Here is a 19,270-nt window from a genome sequence, read left to right as displayed (position 1 = left end):
CAGTTACAAAATCGAATACCGGCTCTATCATATGTACACTACACGCTAGAATGGAATTTTAGACGGTGCCCCTATCGGAAGGTCGAGGATGATTGGAAGTGGAGGTCGCGCGCTCCTAAATGGAAAGTGGCCTATGGGCTATGGCGATCGCGGTAGATTGTGGTTTTGTGTGGATGGCAGAGCGAGTGAATTGAGGTGATTTGAAATCAGAGATTGGTTTAGTTACAATGCGGATGTGGAAGTGAGAGTTCTTTGTTCGAATATTTCAGGTTCACGAGCTGTTAAACTAGAATTGATCTGGATTTCTAACTTGCTTGAGAATGTTTGACTACACCTGTTACCGTTGTTGTCAGATAAGCTGCACTTGCTATTAGAGGCAATTTAGCCAAAATTAAAAATTAAAAATTTTGAAAAATAATTACTTTTAATTTTTTGAACATTCGATGGACAAGAAAAAGGTAGATAATGTTGTTACAAAGAATAAAAATAGAAAGAATGCCATCTCTTGCCTGTTTCTATGTATACGTCAAGCGATAAGCCAAGTGGCGCTCTCTAAGCGTATCAAGGTGGAAGCTCTCTGTAACAGTGTTCGTGATTTGTCATAAGAAAAGGTGGTGTGCGTATGTTTTGGTATCCGCATACAAACAGTAACGCACACTACCACATAGAGGTTGAACTTTTATCTGCAGATAGTGCTGCGGTAGTGTCCCCCCGAGCATCAGCGGAGTGAGCATTCTTTATATTATTATTCTTTGGTTGTTATCTAATTCCCGTCTATTTAAGTACCGACTAATAATGATCGATTTTATTCTTGCATCTCGCTCAACGCCTCATGGCCAATGTAGTATTAATTACTAATTTATAAATAAACTTCCATATCATGTAGGAAAATATTGTAAAAGAGCTACAATTTCCTTAAAATAATAAGATTGAATAATTGTCCCTCGAATTCTGTTTCCTTCTAGTTCACGTCTATTTCAGGCACAACCTGAATTCAATTCCCGGCACACCTTCTACGTGACACTATGGAACATAGGATGGTCAAAAATTATGATTCGACCGAACATCTGCCCAAATGGTACAAGACTCTAGAACCTAGTTGAAATCGGCCAACGGGAAGTGCCTCACAAGTGTATGACTTGTGCGTCACATACATACATACACATATACAGGAAGCCTCGGGGGAAGTTGGATGTAAGGCTTTGCAACGATGGTGTGGTCAGCAGCACGTTCCACAGGGACGGCCGTGAATCTATCACCGATGTTACGTTCTGTACTCCGTCGCCAACGGAAGGCATGAATTGGAGAGTCAGGGAGGAGTACTCCCACAGCGATCACCAGGCGATCTTTTACAGCAATGGCCGATGAGCCTCTATTTCGACGAAAAGAATGCGGTCATGCGAGTAGAAATGGCTGACCAAGTTGAACTGCTATAAAGAGTTGTGCCGAGAAGCTAATTCCAAACTTTGGAACTTCGTGAACCGGATCGTTCAGAAGTTGGCGCTGCTACCGAAACCGGGAAAGTTTCCAGGAGACCCAGGTTCGGTATAGACCCATATTTTCGCTGGATACCCGTAACAGATTTACAGCAAATTCCGAAGACCAGAGATGCAGTTTGAATTTCGCAAGGGAGCACTACACAGTATGTGTGCTCCCGATTATCTGTACCATGTTTTACAGAGCTACTTCCAGGACAGGGTACCGGCGAGAATAAAGTCTAAACATGGCGAGAATAAAGTCACAACATGATGACGTCACGGAACTAGGAGATGACTGAAGGTTTCGAAGGACTTTGGTCGGGCAGCCATCGTCCACTTTAAAATAGACCAGCGTGTGGGTCAAACGCGCTAAAGCTAAGCAGTGGAGTGAAGATAACCAGTGAAAAGGCCAATAGTGAGGTGTGCTAAGGTAATCCCTAATGCAGGTAACTAGACCATCAGATACCAGATAGATCGAGACTGATCCTGCATTGCCCTTCAATAGGATCTTTTTTGTACCGTTTTCATAACTAGCCTTCTGATTGGTGCGTTGAAGACCGCCAGAGCACGCCACGGTGTGGGTTTCCGTAAGGTGCCCAAATCTAATCGTTGAGGACCGCTACTTTTCCTCTGGCTTCGGACCATAAACGCTAAGGATGACCTGCCTGAACTAGCTCTCGGGCAAAGGCCCTGAATACCAAGGAGAGATTTCTTTCTCGGTCCGACAGAGGGCGGCCTTGCCGTTGCAGACATCGCAGGTCAACGGTAGCTCTACCACCATCTTGCCACAAGGCGACATAGAGTCTGGTCAGCCATCGCTGGAACAGAGGTCCACCGCGAGCGCTCGTAAGTTTACAGTCAACCAAGGTACACTGTGGTGCATAATTGATCGGACAAACGCCGATTTTCATACAAAATAGCCAAGTTTGAGATGCTGTAACTATGGTTTGCTTTGATGGATTGAGCTCAATTTTTGACACGGAACTACAAATATGCTGAATTTTGTGTATACAAAGTATAAAATGTTTTCGTTCACAGGTCTGGGCGTGGCAAGGCGTTGAAAATATCGCAAAAGTGATCGGACAGCGGCACGCGTGTAAATCAAAGGGGTACCGCTGTCCGATCACTTTTGCAATAATTTCAACGCCTTGCCACGCCCAGACCTGTGAACGAAAACATTTTATACTTTGTATACACAAAATTCAGCATATTTGTAGTTCCGTGTCAAAAATTAAGCTCAATCCATCAAAGCAAGCCATAGTTACAGCATCTCAAACTTGGCTATCTATATATATATAAAAATGCAGTGGCATACGTGGGACCGCGCATAACATGCGAACGGATGGTCCGATTTGGGTCGTCTAAGTTTTGTTCTATTAGTTTTCACCCAAGGAAGGTTTATGAGCCAAAAAACATGGGATAATTGCGAGTTTTTGAGAATCGTGTTTTCATACATTTTGAACGGGGACTTGGGCGCTTGGCTAAAGACTTGAAACGTCAAAAAACGCAGTAGGCAAGACAAAGTTTGCCGGGTACAGCTAGTTTTGTATGAAAATCGGTGTTTGTCCGATCAATTATACACCACAGTGTACGTTCCGTGAACCAGTGACAGACTACAATACAACAGACAACTGAATACACCGTAAGTTTCGAACCGCTTTGGTGTAATTTATTTGGATCTTTGAGCGCCCTGTTAGATCCGCAAAGCCCCTCCGGTTGCCCAGTAGCGAGCCGACCCTGTGATTATGTCCAAGTCTCGCGCTGTAGAGCTGTTGTCGGGCAGAACATTAGTTTCATGATTGAGACCAACGCAGGACAGAAGCCTTTAGGAGGGACGACAGATGTTCCACAATGTTTCACAATCATACTCGGTCCAATGCATTGGAATGGCATGTCCTACGGAGTATTATCTCTAAAACTTCCAGAAGGAGTCGTCATTGTGGGCTTCGAAGACGATGCCGTATTGGTGCTAACAGGAGAGACGTTTGAACAACTGATGACGGAATCAATGACCACTGTTGAAAGATGGATGACTGATCATCGGCTCAACTACAAGGAGCACTACACCTGTGGAGAACCAGAGAAGGCTGTCAAGTCAACGCTACAGCGACGATCGTCGCCGAACGTCGGTGGACCACGAACTGGCAAGCGTTGTAGGCTCAATACTCAGGCATGGTGCTCTGGAGCGCTGAGTACGAAGCTCAATCCAAGAGTGCTAAACAGCGCATTCCGTCTCATGGCCACGTGGGTCGCGAGCGCGTACAGAACCACTTCGAAAGGGGCAGTATCACCATGTGTTATCGTGGAAATGATGCCCGAGATGTGTCGTGGTACGTGGTTGATAGCGCAGTAACGAGAATACTGCCCAAGCTGCAGAGGTAATGGCGTGAAGACCATAGGGCATAGAGTCACGACCACCTGGTACATGATCGAGTAGTCCGTAACTTGATACCGGTTTTAGGACGTCGGGGTGCCGGTGAAGTGGAAGTCTTCCCAAGTAACAGAACTAGCTGAATAGCAGTTTCTTAAGCGAAAGTTTGCTTAAAAGTTGTTTGTTCCACTCTTATACAGCAAAAATGTTTATTGGGTTGTCTATCACCAACCTGAATTGCCGCGCCGATTGGTCGGGATAGAAACATCGACGTCGGGAGAACTTCCACCACCGGGTTTTTTTCTCCGTCGGAGTAGGCTAGGTCCACCACAAGGGACTAGACCGAGTACACCACGAAGAAGCACCGGAACTTGGCCGCCTGTGAAACTAAAGCAGCAAGGCATCGGCACCTGTATGAGAAGTAACGGTTACGGAAGATCTTCCATTAGCGGGGAACTCTGCGTCGGTGTAGGGTAGATCCACCGCCGGAAACTATCCGAGAAGTACGCGAGATGACGGAGCGTCAAAGGGCTTACGGTCAAGATGGTCTCCTTCGCTGGAAAATTCTGTATCGAAGTGTTGCAGAAATGGTAAATTGAAGAGAAAAGTAGGGTCTGGGACGATTGGGTAGGAAGACCTATTTTGGAGGAGGTTCTGGAGCAATAACTGCAGGAATTCCTGGTAGCATTGCCAGAGGAAATGCTGGAGGGGTTGCTGGGGGAATTCATGGAGGATTTCCCAGAGAAACTACTGGATAATTTCCAGACGAAACTCCTGGCGCAATTTCCGAAGGAACTCCTGAAGCAATTCTCGAAGGAACTCCTAGAGAAATTTTCCTAGGAACTTCCAAAGCAGGAGCTTTAGGAACTCCTGGAGCAACTCACGGAGGAACTCCTAGAGCAATTCATGCATGAACTGCTGGAGCAACTCACGGAGAAACCCCTGAAGCAACTCACTAAGCAACTCTTGCAGCAATTCCCGGATGAACTCCTAGAGGAATCTCTGGAGTATTTATTTGAGGAATTCCTGAAGATCTCCTTGAAAACATTATTATTATTATCTTAACTATCGAGACTTTCAGCCGATGGCTGGTTCATCTCCGCCTTTAAAACATTTTGAGGAAGCTGTTGGAGGAATTTATGGAGCAAGTTCCAGAGGAACTCCTGGAGGAAGGCCCAGAAGTTCTCCCGAAGGAATTTTCGGAAAACTGATAAACTTTCCGGTGGAACTCCTGGAGAAACTTGGAGTAATTATCGAAGTACCTCTTGGAAGGATTGCCGAAGGAACTCCTGCAGGAATTTTGCAGAAGCTTCTAGAAAAATTGCTTGAGGAACTCCAGGAAAAACTCCCAGAAGTGCTCCACGGGGACTCACAGAGAAACTCTCCGAGGAATTCTTGAAGGAATTTTCTGAGAAGTTCCTGGAGGAATTTTTGGAGGAACATCTGAGAACATTCCCGAAGTGCTGGAAGAATTTGCAGAGGAACTTCTGGAGGAATAAACGGAGGAGCCCCTGGTAGCATAGCCGGAGTAAATACTAGAGGATTTCCTGAGAGAACTCTTGGAGAAATTCTCGACGAAACTGCTGGAAGTATTCCCGAAAGAATTCACGGAGGCGCTACTTGAGCAATTCCCAGAGGAATTCAACAAGGCTTTCGCGCATGTACTATTGAGGAAACTTCCGAAGAAACTGCTGGAGAATTTCCCAAACGAACTCCTGGAGAAACTTCCGGCGGAACTCTTGGAGAAATTTCCGAAAAAAAAACTCGGAGCAACTTCTAGAGGAATTCTCGAAGGAACTCCTAGACGAATTGGTGAGGGAACTCCTGAAATAATTCCCGGAGGAATTTCTGGTTCAATTTCCGGAAGAACATCTGGAGTAAATCCCAGAGTAATTCCTGGAGGAGCTCCTGAAGCATCTCTCGGAGGAACTCCTGGAGCAACTCTTGGACAAATTCCTGAGGCAACGCCCCGAGGAGCTCCTGGAGTAATTGCTGGAGGAACTCCTGGAGCGATTTTCAGAGAACTCCTGGAGTGATTCCCAGAAGAACTCCTGGAGTGATTTCCGGAGGAACTCCTGGTGCAACTTTCGGAGGAACTCTTGGAGCAATTCCCGCAGGAATTCCTGAAGTAACCCTCGGAGGCACTCCTGAAGCAATACCCGAAGAAAATCCAGAAGCAATTCCCAGAGGAACTCCTGGAGTGTTTTCCGGACGAACTCCTGGAGCAATTCTTGCAGGAATTCTTGAAGCAACTCTCGGAGGAAGTCCTATAGCAGTTTCCGGAGAAAATCCTGGAGCAATTCCCGGTGGAACTGCTGGAGCGATTCCCGCAGGAATTCCTGAAGCAACTCTCGGAATAACTCCTGGGGCAGTTGCCGAAAGAACTCCTGGAGCAGTTGCCGGAGGAACTCCTGGAGCAGTTTTCGGAGGAACTCCTGGAACAATTCCCGCTGGAACCCCTGGAGCAATTCCTGGAGGAATTCCTGAAGCAATTCCTGGAGGACTGCCTAGAGTGTTTCCAGGAGAAACTTCTGGATTTCCGGAGGAGCTGCTTGAGCGATAGCCGCAGGAACTCCTGAAGCGATCCCAGGGGAACTCCTGGAGCAATTCCCGAAAAAAAGAAACAACTGGAGTAATTTCCAGATAGGAGATCCTGAGTGATTCCAGGAGAAACTCCTGGAGCAATTTCTGGATGAACTCCTGGAGCGATTCCCACAGGAGCTCCTGGAACAATTCCCAGCGGAATTCTTGAAGTAACTGACGGAGGAACACTTGGAGCAAATCCCGCAAGAGCTCCTGGAGCATTTCCGGGATGAACTCCTGGAGCAACTCACGAAGTAACTTTTGGAGCAATTCTTGGACGAATTCCTGGAGGGATTCCCGAATGAACTCATGGAGGAATTCTCGAAGGAACTTCTGGGGGGTTTCGTGAAGAAATCGCCCGAAAGATCAATGCTGATGGATCTTCTGGAAGAACCCTCGAAAAATACCCGTTGAAATAATTGTTGAAGTTTACTTATTTATATCAAAGTTTTGGCAAAGAATGAACTAGAAGTGCAACTGAAACTTGTGTAACTTCATGTCGTTATCCTCTGAAGCTGATCTAAAAAATTGAGGATATGGCATCCAATCTGGTACTACCGATAGTCAACTACCGAGATTCATCAAAATAGCTTATGAAATTTAGCCATTACTGTAAATTGATGATGCTTGTTTTGACCTAATTACATAAGATAAACTTATAAAAAGAGCAGAAATATCGTAAAATTATGGTGACTGGAATCGATCCATGAACGTCGAGATCACTGAGCTCGTGCCCAACCCACACGGCTATCGACGCTTGAGAATACAGTTTTGCTGAATGTGTATAAAAGACAAGCTGTATGTCATGAAGCGACCTTATGAAATTCATTCTAGTCGTTATAAGTTTTTCATTTCATAAGTTAGCATTTATGATAAACTTAGGTTTATTTGACTGAAAGTACTAAAACCACCGTCTTGGTCCACCCACAAGTTCAGATTCTGAATGAAACAGTGATAGGGCATGCAGTAATGTTGTCAAAAGAGAGAATGAGAGAGGCTCCGCCTTGCGATTCTGACATGATGGTGAATGCCGATGGTGATGGTGATGATGGTAATGCGGCGACTGACTGACTGATGATCATGACAACGCGCGCGCACTGATGATGTGTGTTCTGATCGATCGGCTGACTCGGTTGATGACATGTGGCGACAGTCGGTAGTGATCTCTGAGTCTACCTTGTGTATTTAGTTGTTATGATTGCAACTCTAATGGGTTAGTAGTTCAAAATGGTGACCGGCGATAATGGCACGCACGCGCGCGTTCGAAATTGTTAGTCAACGGCGGCGAGTTTCGGCGAATCGAAGTGCGTCGGAGTCGGACTCCGACAAAAACAGAGCTGCAAATAATGGCGAACTTACCTAGAATGGCGCCGACGATCACTTCCGGGATTTCCACGTTCTTCTCCTTGCTGGTGGTCATCTCGGCCGGCGTAGGGCTCTTGCTCAGCGAGCCCAGGGTTTGTGCGGCGGCTGCCGCGTTCAGCGCCGTGGCACTGGTCAGTCCGAAGGCATTGTTGTTGATCGAGATCGGGGTGGCCGCCTGCGTTCCCGGATGCCGGAACGGATCAAAGGTGGCGTCGAAGCGTTCGATCGAGGTACGGGGCGTCGCGGTGCCAGCACCGTGCAGATACGAATCCAGATTCAGTTGCCCGACGGCGCCGTACACGCCGGTGGCGGCCGTGGCTGCTGCCGCTGCCGCCGTCGTCTGCTGTAGCTCGGGCACGCCCAGGAAGCTCAGTGGCGTCGTGTGGGTTCCATTTTGGAGCCCGACGCCGATGCCCAGTACGCCGTACTTGGCGAGGACTGCTAGCGCCGCGTGGACTTCAGTGGTAGCCGTGTCGGAGTAACCGGACTGTCTCATGGCACCCTGTGATTGGCGGGGAGGGGCGAGACGAACAGAGAGAGAAACAGTGGAAGAAAACGAGAGAAAAAGATACGCGTTAGTACGGAATGACTGGCCGCCGGCCGAACGGTTTCGGTGTAGCTGAGAGAAAGAGAAATCCAGATATAGAGAATGAGCTGGAGAGCTTTCCGGATGTTGGGGGTCCGGAAAACACTTCAGCACGTCAGTTGGGAATTGTCTTCTTTTGTTTCATATTGGTTCATTGTGAGAGCGGGGTAAAGCGAGATCTTTTATTTTTGTAGTAATGTTTTTTATATATTTTTGGGGGATGCCTCGTGAACACAAAAGAAAACTATCGCATTTGGAAAGATGTGACAGATATATAGAAAGAGAGGGAAATAAAAAACAAACGAAAAAGAGAGAAGAATATATAAAAAATATCGAAATGAAACTTCTACCTTAATATGTTCAAGCAATTGTGTGGTAACTGTAGGATTAGTTTGTGGTGAAGGTGCACCTAGATTTAATGACAGATTCAGTCCGGTGCCGTTGACCAGTAAACCGGCCGCGGAAGCCCCGGGCAGTGCGCCGCCCAGTGCGGAGTTTAATGATGCGGTACTGGAGCTGAAAGTGGGATTCTGTGAGGCGGCAAATGGCGAACCAGTGGGGTTGAAATTGGCCACCGGTCCGTTGATGTCTGCATATGATACGTTCAAGCATGAGCCGGATGAGGGATCTTCGACAATCTTCTGCAGGATCATCTTGCATGCGATCTTATTGTTCTCCTTCTCGCCGATGATGGTAATGCATCGCTCCTGGAGGGTGAGCTCTTTCGGCTTCTGCGAGATCTGCACGTAGGAGCCCGATTCCTCCTTGATCTGTTTGATGTAGGCACCGGCCTTGCCGATGATCATGCCGGCCGTCGAGTTGGGCACGAGCACTTTGACCTGCTTGTCACGGTCGGCCGCCTGTTTGGCGTCCGCGTCCGTCAGAGCTTTGGTCATGTCGGGCTTCTCGCGAATCTTATCAATGATAAAATCGAGCACAGTCAAGATACCTTCGACTGTGCCGCTAATGAGACAGACTCGTTCGGATGTTCCTTGAGGATGAGAAGTAAATGAGAGAGAGAAAAAAAGAGATATTCGGTGAGCTGAGAATGCGAAACTTTATACAGATGCTGATAGACAGAGAGAGAGAGAGAGAGAGGAGAGAAAGAAATAGTGAGAAAGACAGAGAGCATGACGTTGATCGGAGATCGTCACGGCAGACTTCGGGTCCCCGAATTTGAGGAACGAAGTTTGTCGAGGCGATCTCCTTCAGAAAGAAAGAAACCGATATTGATTGATTTGGCTTGATTTGAGAGCAGCGATGGACACGACAAAAGAGGTTGGTAAAACACTGCGATAAAAAACGACTTGCAGTTTCCGTTGATTAGCAACAAAAACCCAAAATCAAAAGAGGAAATAAACAGAAGATAAAACGTAAAACAGATAATACAATGTGGATCGAGATGGACATCAAAATGAATGCGCTACGGCTGTGAATGGTTGGGTCGATTGATTGTAATGCTTTTGATCTCCTTAGGCAAAATGCGAAACGCGATTGTACGACCGAGAGAATAGTGATACGGGTGGAAGTAGTAGTAGTAGTAGTGGTTTGGTGGTAGCAGTAGTAGTGAAAGTGGTTAGTTTGAACTGTTCGTAATTTAAAGTTTGAAAAACGGGAACCGGATGTTCTTTAAGGCTTCATTATTAACGAAACATGGAGAGAGTTAACCAAAAAAACAGGAAAAGTTTACAGTGGGGGTAGCAATTGATTCGGCCAGTTTGAAGAACTGCCTTCCGAAGAGCGGGGTACTATTACCACTTTTGCGTCTCTGCGAATCATTCAGAAGATTCCGAGACACACGTAAATCGTACCGTTGGAAAGGAGTTGGATTCCGCCACACTTACCGGGATAGAAGTCATGTGCCTTAGACATCTTCACTCGGGCGCCGGCGTCCTTCTGGAGCGAGGCGATCGTTTCGCCGCCCTTGCCGATGATGGCTCCGGCGGCGACCGACGGCACCAGCGTCTTGAAGTGGTAGTTGTCGCTGCCGGGGACACCGGCCACACTGCCGCCATTGGTGGTGGTGGTTGTGTTGGTCGTTCCGGTTGCTGGAATGGGGAGAGAAGATGGTGGGAAAGGGTATGATTAGTTGGCTGTCAATGCATAAAATCTAAAATTGAATAAACATATCGCAATTTACTATCGAAGAGAAACTGACTGCGTTGCCAAAAAGTACTCTATCGCGTTTATTTTTCAGAATTTTCATCAAATTCAGGTCAGCTGTGAATCAGAGAATTGAACAAAATAGCATGGAACGAGCTCACCAATTTATTTTGCAGCAACGTCAGAGCCACGTGCACCTTTTCAGTGAATTCGAACGAAGTACAATACAGCTTCGAAACATTTTAAGTAGGCTTGAATAGCAAGAACGGGAGGTAGCGTCACGTTTCTGGAATTTCTCAATGTTTCAGTCAATTTCTTATGAAAGTGGGCAAATTGGGAACACTCTGGCCAAAACAGATATATGTATGTGAACTAATTTTTAGGACTTTTTCTTAATAAGTTCTATTATTTTCGCAACTGCAATCATAAAATGAAAATGGGTTTTACTAGTTGAAAAATTAGTGCGATCTAGATACCTAATGTTGTGTAGTCTATATATATATAAAAATGCAGTGGCATACGTGGGACCGCGCATAACTCGCGAACGAAACGTCCGATTTGAGTCATCTTTGTTTTGTTCTGTTAATTTTCACCCAAGGAAGGTTTATGAGGCAAAAAACATGGGAAAAATTAAAGTTTTTGAAAATCGGGTTTTATACATTTTGCACGGGGACTTGGACTTGACTAGGGACTTGAAACGTCAAAAAACGCAGTAGGCAAAACAAAGTTTGCCGGGGCAGCTAGTATTTTATAAAATGGTGCATTTTTATTGAATCTGGCAACATTGCTCAAGTAAAATGAAATTTAATTTAAAATGCATTTCGTGTGCTGTATAGTCTCTGCTATATAGTCATTTTCAATGTAATGGGCAGAGTAGGGAGAGACTTTTCATGGGCCACTTACTATTCTCTTGATAGCGCAGTATTTCTTCAATAGCTGGCAACACTGCTGAAAGTTTTACAATTATGCTGAACAGTTATGCTTAACTTTCAATGCAAATTCGAATGCGAAGTGAAGTTATTGTGAGTTGATGATACATAACATCGAGACAATAATGAAGTGTGGCATGTTTTAATTGATGACAACACTGCTTAAATTGGACAGCTATTTAGTGCATTTTGAAAGGTTTTAAAAGGTATCAAGTGTTGCACAGGATTTCCAGTTCCACTTCCAAAGTAGGATAAGATTAACATGATATCCTCGTATCCCCTGCAGGATGCTGGCTTGTTAGGATAAGCTGAAGTGAGTGGAAGCGCTGCTATCCCATGTCAAACCTTCTTCGTGGGTTACGTTTGACACACTGCGCAGGCTTAGTTTTCGAATAGCGTGATGCGAATTCGAAGTTTTCCAAAATTTCTCCCGAAATTAGTCTCGAGATTTCTTCAAAAGTTATTCCCAGATTTCCTTGCTGAATTCCATCAGGACTCAACCCGTTATTTCTCCTGGAATTTCTCACAAGGAATTTCGAAGGATATCTTTGGAAGTATTCCGTGAGAAACTACTGGAAAATTCCCTGCAAATACTTTCAGGAATAGTTTTGGGAAAACTTTCGGAGGGAACTCCCGAGCAAAGTCTCACGAAAAGCTGCGTGAGACATCCAACGGAGGCAGGAAGGGCTTTCAAAGAATTCCCAAAAGAAACGTTGAAGTTTCTTAGAGTTACACCCAGATTTTTCCTAACATTTTCTCCCGGGATTTCTCCCAGGAGTTTTTTCTCAAGATATCTCAGTTTTTCTGGGAATTTCTTTCGAAGTACCTGCCTCCAAGAATTCTTCCCGGGTTTCCTCGCAGAATTCCAACAGGTTTCGTTCCTGTATTTCTCTTTACATTTCGTACAAGGAATTTTGAAAGTTACTCTAGGAGGCATTTCTAGAGAAACTTCAGGAAAAAATTCGGCAAGAGCGGAACGGAAATAATTTTGGAACTCTCTGAAGAGAAATTCCTGGGGGAAGTCTCACGAAGAAATCCAATCCAGTTTATTTAAAAATCCCAAAAGAATTACCATGAGGGATCCCTGTGAAAAATCTCAAGAGAATCTCTGGAGTAATCCCGGAAACAATTACGGGGACCTACGAATCATGGAATATCAGAAAAAAAAACCTCCTCCCGAAATGACTTCCGTAGCAAACCCCGTGGGAAATCTTGAGAGAAGACCCGGGAGAAACCGAGAACATTTGAAAAATATTCCTGGAGATTTCTTGGAACAAACACCAAAAGAAAATTCATGAAAATTTCCCGATTAAATTCCTGGAGAAACTGTGAGAGAAATCCTGTGAGAGGCTCTGCGAGCACTACCGGGAAAACCCGAGGAAAACTCCTGGAAGAATTCCGGGATTTTTTTTCTTTTCGGAAAAAAGTAGCACATCAGAGCAACGTGCAGAAAAGTAAAAATAATAATAAAAAGTGGCATCCTACATTTTTCATTTTTTTTTTTACAAAATCCTTTCCAAATCCCAACAGAAAATCAAAATGGAAAATCTTTTAATTTTCCAAAGATTTTTTCGCGATTTTTCAGGAATCCCAATTAGTTAAAAAAATATGTTTTTAAGCATCAGAAATTAAGAATTTTATTTAACATTTAACATAAATTGCTTCATATATACTTTGGGGTAAATCTTAAGAGATATATCCGGAGGTTTTTAATTAAAAATTTTCATCAAATTTATTTTTCAGATTTTTTTTAATATTTTTTTTAAAGATTATCAAAACACTGCACGTAGCTTTTTCAAAAAAAAAAAAATGCTTCCAGGATTTCCTGTAGGGGTTGCTCCGAGGATTCTTAGATTCCTTCCATAGAAGCCTTCACTTAATATGATTTTAGGATAAGGCATCTCCAGAGTAATTTACTGAGAAATTTCTACAATAATCTCTGGAATAATTGGTGGAGAAGTTCCCGCTGCAATTTCCATGAAACATTGAAGATTTTTCTGAAAGAATTTCCGGAAAACATGGTGATCGAATATTATTGATAATATGCTAAAACGAGGGATTGTTGGCTTCTACTCTCTGTGCAATCATGAACAGATTTTGTGGAACCACAGCCTGGAAGTCGAAATTTCTGTAATTTCTAGAGAAGGATTTCTGGGCTCATAAAAATATTTGGGGGAAGTTCTGAAGGATCTTTTGGAGCATTTATAAAAGAAATTTCTAAATAGTTTCTTCGGAAAAAAAATTGGAAAAATTTCTCAAAAAAAAATATTTAGGAATTTTTACAGCTTTTCTTTAGAAAAATCCTCGAAGTAGTTTCTGCAGGAATTATAGGAGGAATCCTCTGATAAACTAGAGAAGGAGCAATTTTTCTAGGAATTCTCGAAAACATTTATGAAAGAATCCTCATAAATGTTTACGAGAATTCCTTGGAGAATTGTTTGGGAAATTTTTCATTTGCAGGGAAATATTTCAAATTTCTGGATACATTTTATATGCAATTTCAAAGGAATCCCTGGACGAATCCTTGTTCATCGAATCCTTATATTTTCGAAAGAACTTATGGACAAGCTTCAGGGAATCCTGAAGTAAATATCTGGAACAATCACTGAAAGAATTTTGGGAGGGATGTTTATGAGAAACTTTGAAGTAATCCTTTGAAGCATCCTCGGAAAAATCCCCGCTGAAACTTTTAAAAAGAATTCCAACATGAATTTCTGAAAGGGTTCTCGGAAGAACTTCTAAAGGAGAAATTGTGCAAGGAATTTTCTGAAAAAAAAGTCTGAAGGGCGAAAACACGGAGACATTCCAGAGGATTCATTGGGCAAATATTCTATGAACTTTCAGGAGGATTCTTTGGAAGAACCTTCGTTGGAATTTCACAAGAGACCATTCAAAGAATTGCTGGAGGAATCCTTGAAGAGGCATCTGAAAAAAAAATTAAATAAATTCTCCGGCATGTCGTTGAAACTTCTGTAGCTATTATTTGGGAATTTCCATTGCCGGTGACATCTTTGGCATTACCTTAAGCTAAACTTGGAAATATTTCTGAAGGTTTTCTTTTAACATACAGATATGTATATGTATATGGAAAAGTTCTCGAAAACAATTTCTTAAGTAATTTAAAAATGCTCTTGAAGAAGTTTTTCAAAAAAAAAAAAAAACTTGGTGGAATTCGAGGACAAATCTAATCAGGTACTCTAGGACAAATCTTCGGACGAATCTGAAATTCAATGTAATTGAGGCAATTGTTGAAAGAAACTCCGGAGAAGATCTGCTAGCACCTGATTTTTTTGGAAAAAAAATCTTTGAAAAAACAACAACTAGGGTCTGGGACCATTTGGGCAGGAGCACCTATTTTGGGCACTTGCTGCTAAAACTCAGTCAATTTCAAACCGATTGGCTTGAATTTTTGAACATAGCTAGATACTGTGCCTTCCTGATCGTGTTTCAAAAATCAAGTCAATCGGTTCAAAATTGACTGAGTTATAGCAGCAAGTGCCCAAAATAGGTGCCCCTGCCCAAATGGTCCCAGACCCTACTACAAAAAAACTATACTACTCCATAAACACCTCCCAATACACAGAACGAAAAATAAGGAATTTGTGAAGATGATAATGAACCTTTGTATTGTGAAGTTATTATTGAAGATTTTCATGGATTTGATAAAAAAATGTTCTAAAAATTTAACTATTTGTTCTAAGACCACATAAGTATTTAGTAGTTTTCAAATGCCTTCAGAAGTCGCCACATTATTTGAAATGTCTTCGATATGTCTCACAAAAATGAATGGTTTCACAGACGTTCAAAAGTCTACAAATTAAGATATGTCTTCGCATCTGGCATTCTTGAATTACACATTCCACGAAATGATAGAAACAGTAGACACTCGGTAACTGCAACATGTTTACGTTTCATTTATCGAATGAAATTCGATATCTGCCAACACTGACAGGCGACGAAGAACTGTCAGTTGTTGCAGTATGCAATCAACGTACTCCATTTGGAAAACATCGCAATGCAGCAAATGTACACGCGAAAAACATCGCATCGTTGTTGACATTTTGTTTTGACGGATATAGCGATGCGATGAGTGCAACATTGTTGCATTTTGCGAACTTCCAGTTGCGTTGGCACCGGGTGAGCCTTTACTGTACTCCAATCAATAATACAGTACACGTTCGAAAACTGCAACATGTTTACATTTCACTTTGATGAAAGATACAACCGACAGACATCAAAGAACTGTCAGTTGTTGTTGTTGAATGCCGCCAATGTGCATTTGAAAAACATCGCACTACAATAAAATTGCATTCGAAAAACATCACATCGTTTTTGACATTTCGCATTTTGATGAATGGTGGTGTGATAACTACTAGTGAACGTCCACTGTAGTTAGTAAAAAACCGGACGCCGCTGTCACAACCGATCAGCTGGTGGACATAACCATCTAAATGGACATGACCTCTCTCGCCTCGCCATTCCAACAAACGATCGTATCGGATTGGCGAAGACAACATTCCATTGATTTGCGGAATCAATAGAACAATCGCTTGACGTTACTTAGTAGCATTTTTTGCGTGGCGGCAGTAGGTGGCTGAGAGCACCTACTACGTGACAAGACTTCCGAAAATGGGCGACGCGGACGCATATTAAGGCGCGAGACGGAGGAGCTAATGTAAATTCGTTGCGACAATCTGCCGTTACGACGAGCTTGGCTTTGGTCTTTGGAATGGTTCACCCCCTGTCCGGCTTATTTGGTATTTAACTGTAAATAGTTTCTTTGGATTCGATGCGTGACTCGGTGTAAAGCAACGACGCTGCTCCATGTCGTCATAGTTTGCGTAAGTCATAGAAATGCGATGAATGTGCGATACGGGCGTGGTGGTTGGTGCTTTTATGAACGAGAAGACTACTTATCTATCGCATACGACCCTGTCAAGTATAATACTTATGACACACATGTGATACAAGAATCACTGTACAATTACGCTTGAAATGAGTGCCATACTGAAAATTCTCTCAGTTCAAGTCAGTCTTGTTAGGATTTTCTTGACACTGCGTACCGTTGTACAGGAATCACACTCGTATCACATGTCTGTCTGGGGTATTATGAGTGTAGAATTTTCCATTCGCCTATTGAGGAAAATTTGAGTAAAAATTTGAGATTGTTTGACATAGGACTACGTATCGACATAGGAATACCTCTCATTTGGAAGTACAGTAGACATTGGACAATAGTCTATTTTACGAACCGATTTTATGAATGAATTTTGACAGGAGGTAGCGTCCAATAACCCGTGAAAATCAATATCATCATCAACAACATTCAACAACATTGTTGTCACTTCGTAAAATGGCTCATTGCAAAAATAGACACCTGCAATAATAATTACAGGTAATAATAATTGCACATAACTGTTAGTGTGCATTCGGAAAACATCGAACTACAGAAAATGCATGCGAAAAACATCGCATCGTGGTTGACGGATGCATCGGCCGATACAGCAGCCGTTCGCTCGTTGCAATATGTTTACATTGCAACGAGCGAATGCCATTCGCCAATTGCAACGTCACTTTGACACTAAAGTGCATCGAAATGCACTGACAGCATGACTCAAAGCAAAAATTTGACACTTGATTGCTTTTAGTTGCAAAAACTTGTCAAATGTTGCAATTAGCGGACTTGCAACTAAAAAGCGTTGAAGAATTGCAACGAGCGAACGGCCGCTGTATAAGATTTAGTAACATGTTGACGAAGGAATACGCACAATTTTGATGCCCAAATTAAAATTATCAGTGTAATTTGACTGCAAAATCATAGCGCATCAAATGAAGAACTTGTTGTACCTAGATGTTAACGTAGGACTACTTCTCATTCGCTATGGAAGTTATATGGTAACAAATCATCATCATTATATTTTTTAACAATGAATGCGATCCCTTCATATATGTACTCGGCAGTCGAGTCTCCAAAAACGGTGTCATCAATCTTGCTTGCCCGCCCGGCACAGTCAAGTCACATGGATGAAAGTGAAATCAGACCCACTTTACGGTTTCGTGAGTAATACACCGAGGAACCACTCATGAAAACCAAAACCATGTCAAATGGAAGTGAGTCGTAGGCGAAATTCAAATAATCCTACCAGCAGATGTGTGTTTACATCGGCTCATCGGTCATTCATACAGGCTAAGTAAACTCATCTTCGGCCATGGGCGTCCTGCGGAGTGTAAAACGAGGGGGGCATTTCTTCAAATTAGTATCCATGAAAGTCTACCTGAATTATGAAGCTTGTTTCCTCATTCATCTAATGATTGACGATAACGAATTCCTTAATTTACAGCGGCACGCCACTGCCGCACATCACACTGCCATTGTTGTTGATGTTGATTTGTCATTCATAGAGCAAGCACTCGAACGAAAACATGAACTCCGAGCACGAGCCTGAGCTCGGTGAATTACACTACCGACTGCCCACTTAGCACAACGTGTGGTGCGTTGCGGCGAGGAATTGTGTCACCAGTCACACAAACATACCATTTTGTTTAGCTTACATAGTCAATTTGAGGCAGTGAGGCAGAGAGGCAGAGACACCGCCAGGCCAGGCCAGGCCACCATCAGGTAGGGGTGGGCGATTTCTCCAATTTCGGAAACCTGAAGACCCTGACATTCTGACACTGGCGGAAAGCTCTCCTCCAACAAATGTTAGGCGAACCACTCGAACCGGTTGTTACCACCGCAGCAGGCCAAGAGCATTTTTGCATAAACAAATCTAAATCGGAATTAAGCAATTTTCGGCATCGCCCACTTTGGTTGTCGTCGTCATAAAAGATAAAGAAGTCGATCAAGTAGATCTGCTGCAGCAGGGGTGGGTGACATTTATGTCAGTGGTGATTTACACCTCTGTGCGTGGGATGCAATAATCGAATCGCGAAAAGCGAAATTGGATAAGCCTACCCTACTATGCATACAGCAGCAGTAGGTAGGTATTAATTTCGTTGGGTTTTAATTTGCCGAAAACAAACGTCGGTTTTAATGAGTCAACAAACGTCGTAAACGGCAGAAGAGGAAGTGCGCTGGAAATGCGAGAGGAGCTGCGTGGGCACCATAACCTAAACATTCGGCGTGTGTTGACATAATTTGGTCGCGGTAGTGTCATTTTACTGTGTGGCGCGTCCGATGCTGTTATTACTGCGTTAGTTTTTGTAGCACAGTTCAAGAGTAACTTTTTATAAAGGCCAATGTGTCCAATATATATTTACAGAGGCTTCAACTATTCTATTCGAAGTGTGAGAAAATCGTCCGCCAAAGAAGCCAATTCTATACATTCTCAAATGACTCCTTTTGCTTTGTTACGCTACATTTGAGTCGAAAATTCAATCGGTGGCAAGGTGAAATGAAAAGGCCTCAAGAGGGAGCTTGGTATTAAAAAGGAAATTATATTTTTAAACGCGCTCTTTAAATTTTTCACTACGGTGAACCACTGCAGCTACCGCGATCCGGAAATACGGAATTAATGTAGCTGCAGTCACACAGGTAGTGGCAGTTTTGGACTGCTTCGTTCATTATGCAGCAGCAGATGCTGGATAAAATGAAAGAAACGCAATTTTCTCGGGGTTGTTTTATGTGCCGTTAAGTAGGTGTAAAGTGGAAAAATATTATGAGAAGTTGACAGTAGACACCAGAAAATAATGAATTAAGGAATTCACAAGAGAGATAGTACATCATAGTAGTCTTGTCCTTTTGCAATTTAAAGTAGCCTACTATTTTGTTTGAGTGTAATTTCTGACACTTCGCATTGCACACTAAACGCAAACCCAGCAAAATTCATACAATTCCGTGAAAAAAACTTTTAAT

The 19,270-nt window shown here is 43.2% G+C and overlaps 1 protein-coding gene across 9 annotated transcripts in view; it reads right to left on the bottom strand.

The window, feature by feature from the left end:
• The window catches only part of LOC109402403 (RNA-binding protein Pasilla), a 195,108-nt gene that overhangs the window by 37,184 nt on the left and 138,654 nt on the right, over positions 1–19,270 (bottom strand). For all 9 annotated transcript variants that reach the window (XM_029874044.2, XM_029874042.2, XM_029874036.2 and 6 more), the window contains 3 exons: positions 10,228–10,431; positions 8,734–9,374; positions 7,792–8,299 (listed from right to left, as the gene is read on the bottom strand). In XM_029874044.2, coding sequence (XP_029729904.2) covers positions 7,792–8,299; positions 8,734–9,374; positions 10,228–10,431 — 1,353 coding nt within the window. The remainder of the gene's footprint in view (positions 1–7,791; positions 8,300–8,733; positions 9,375–10,227; positions 10,432–19,270) is intronic.

The sequence above is a fragment of the Aedes albopictus genome, chromosome 1 (genome assembly GCF_035046485.1).
Source record: "Aedes albopictus strain Foshan chromosome 1, AalbF5, whole genome shotgun sequence".
Lineage (NCBI taxonomy): Eukaryota > Metazoa > Arthropoda > Insecta > Diptera > Culicidae > Aedes > Aedes albopictus.
Note: the sequence above shows the minus strand (reverse complement) of the source record. Positions and strands in the feature narration are given on the sequence as shown.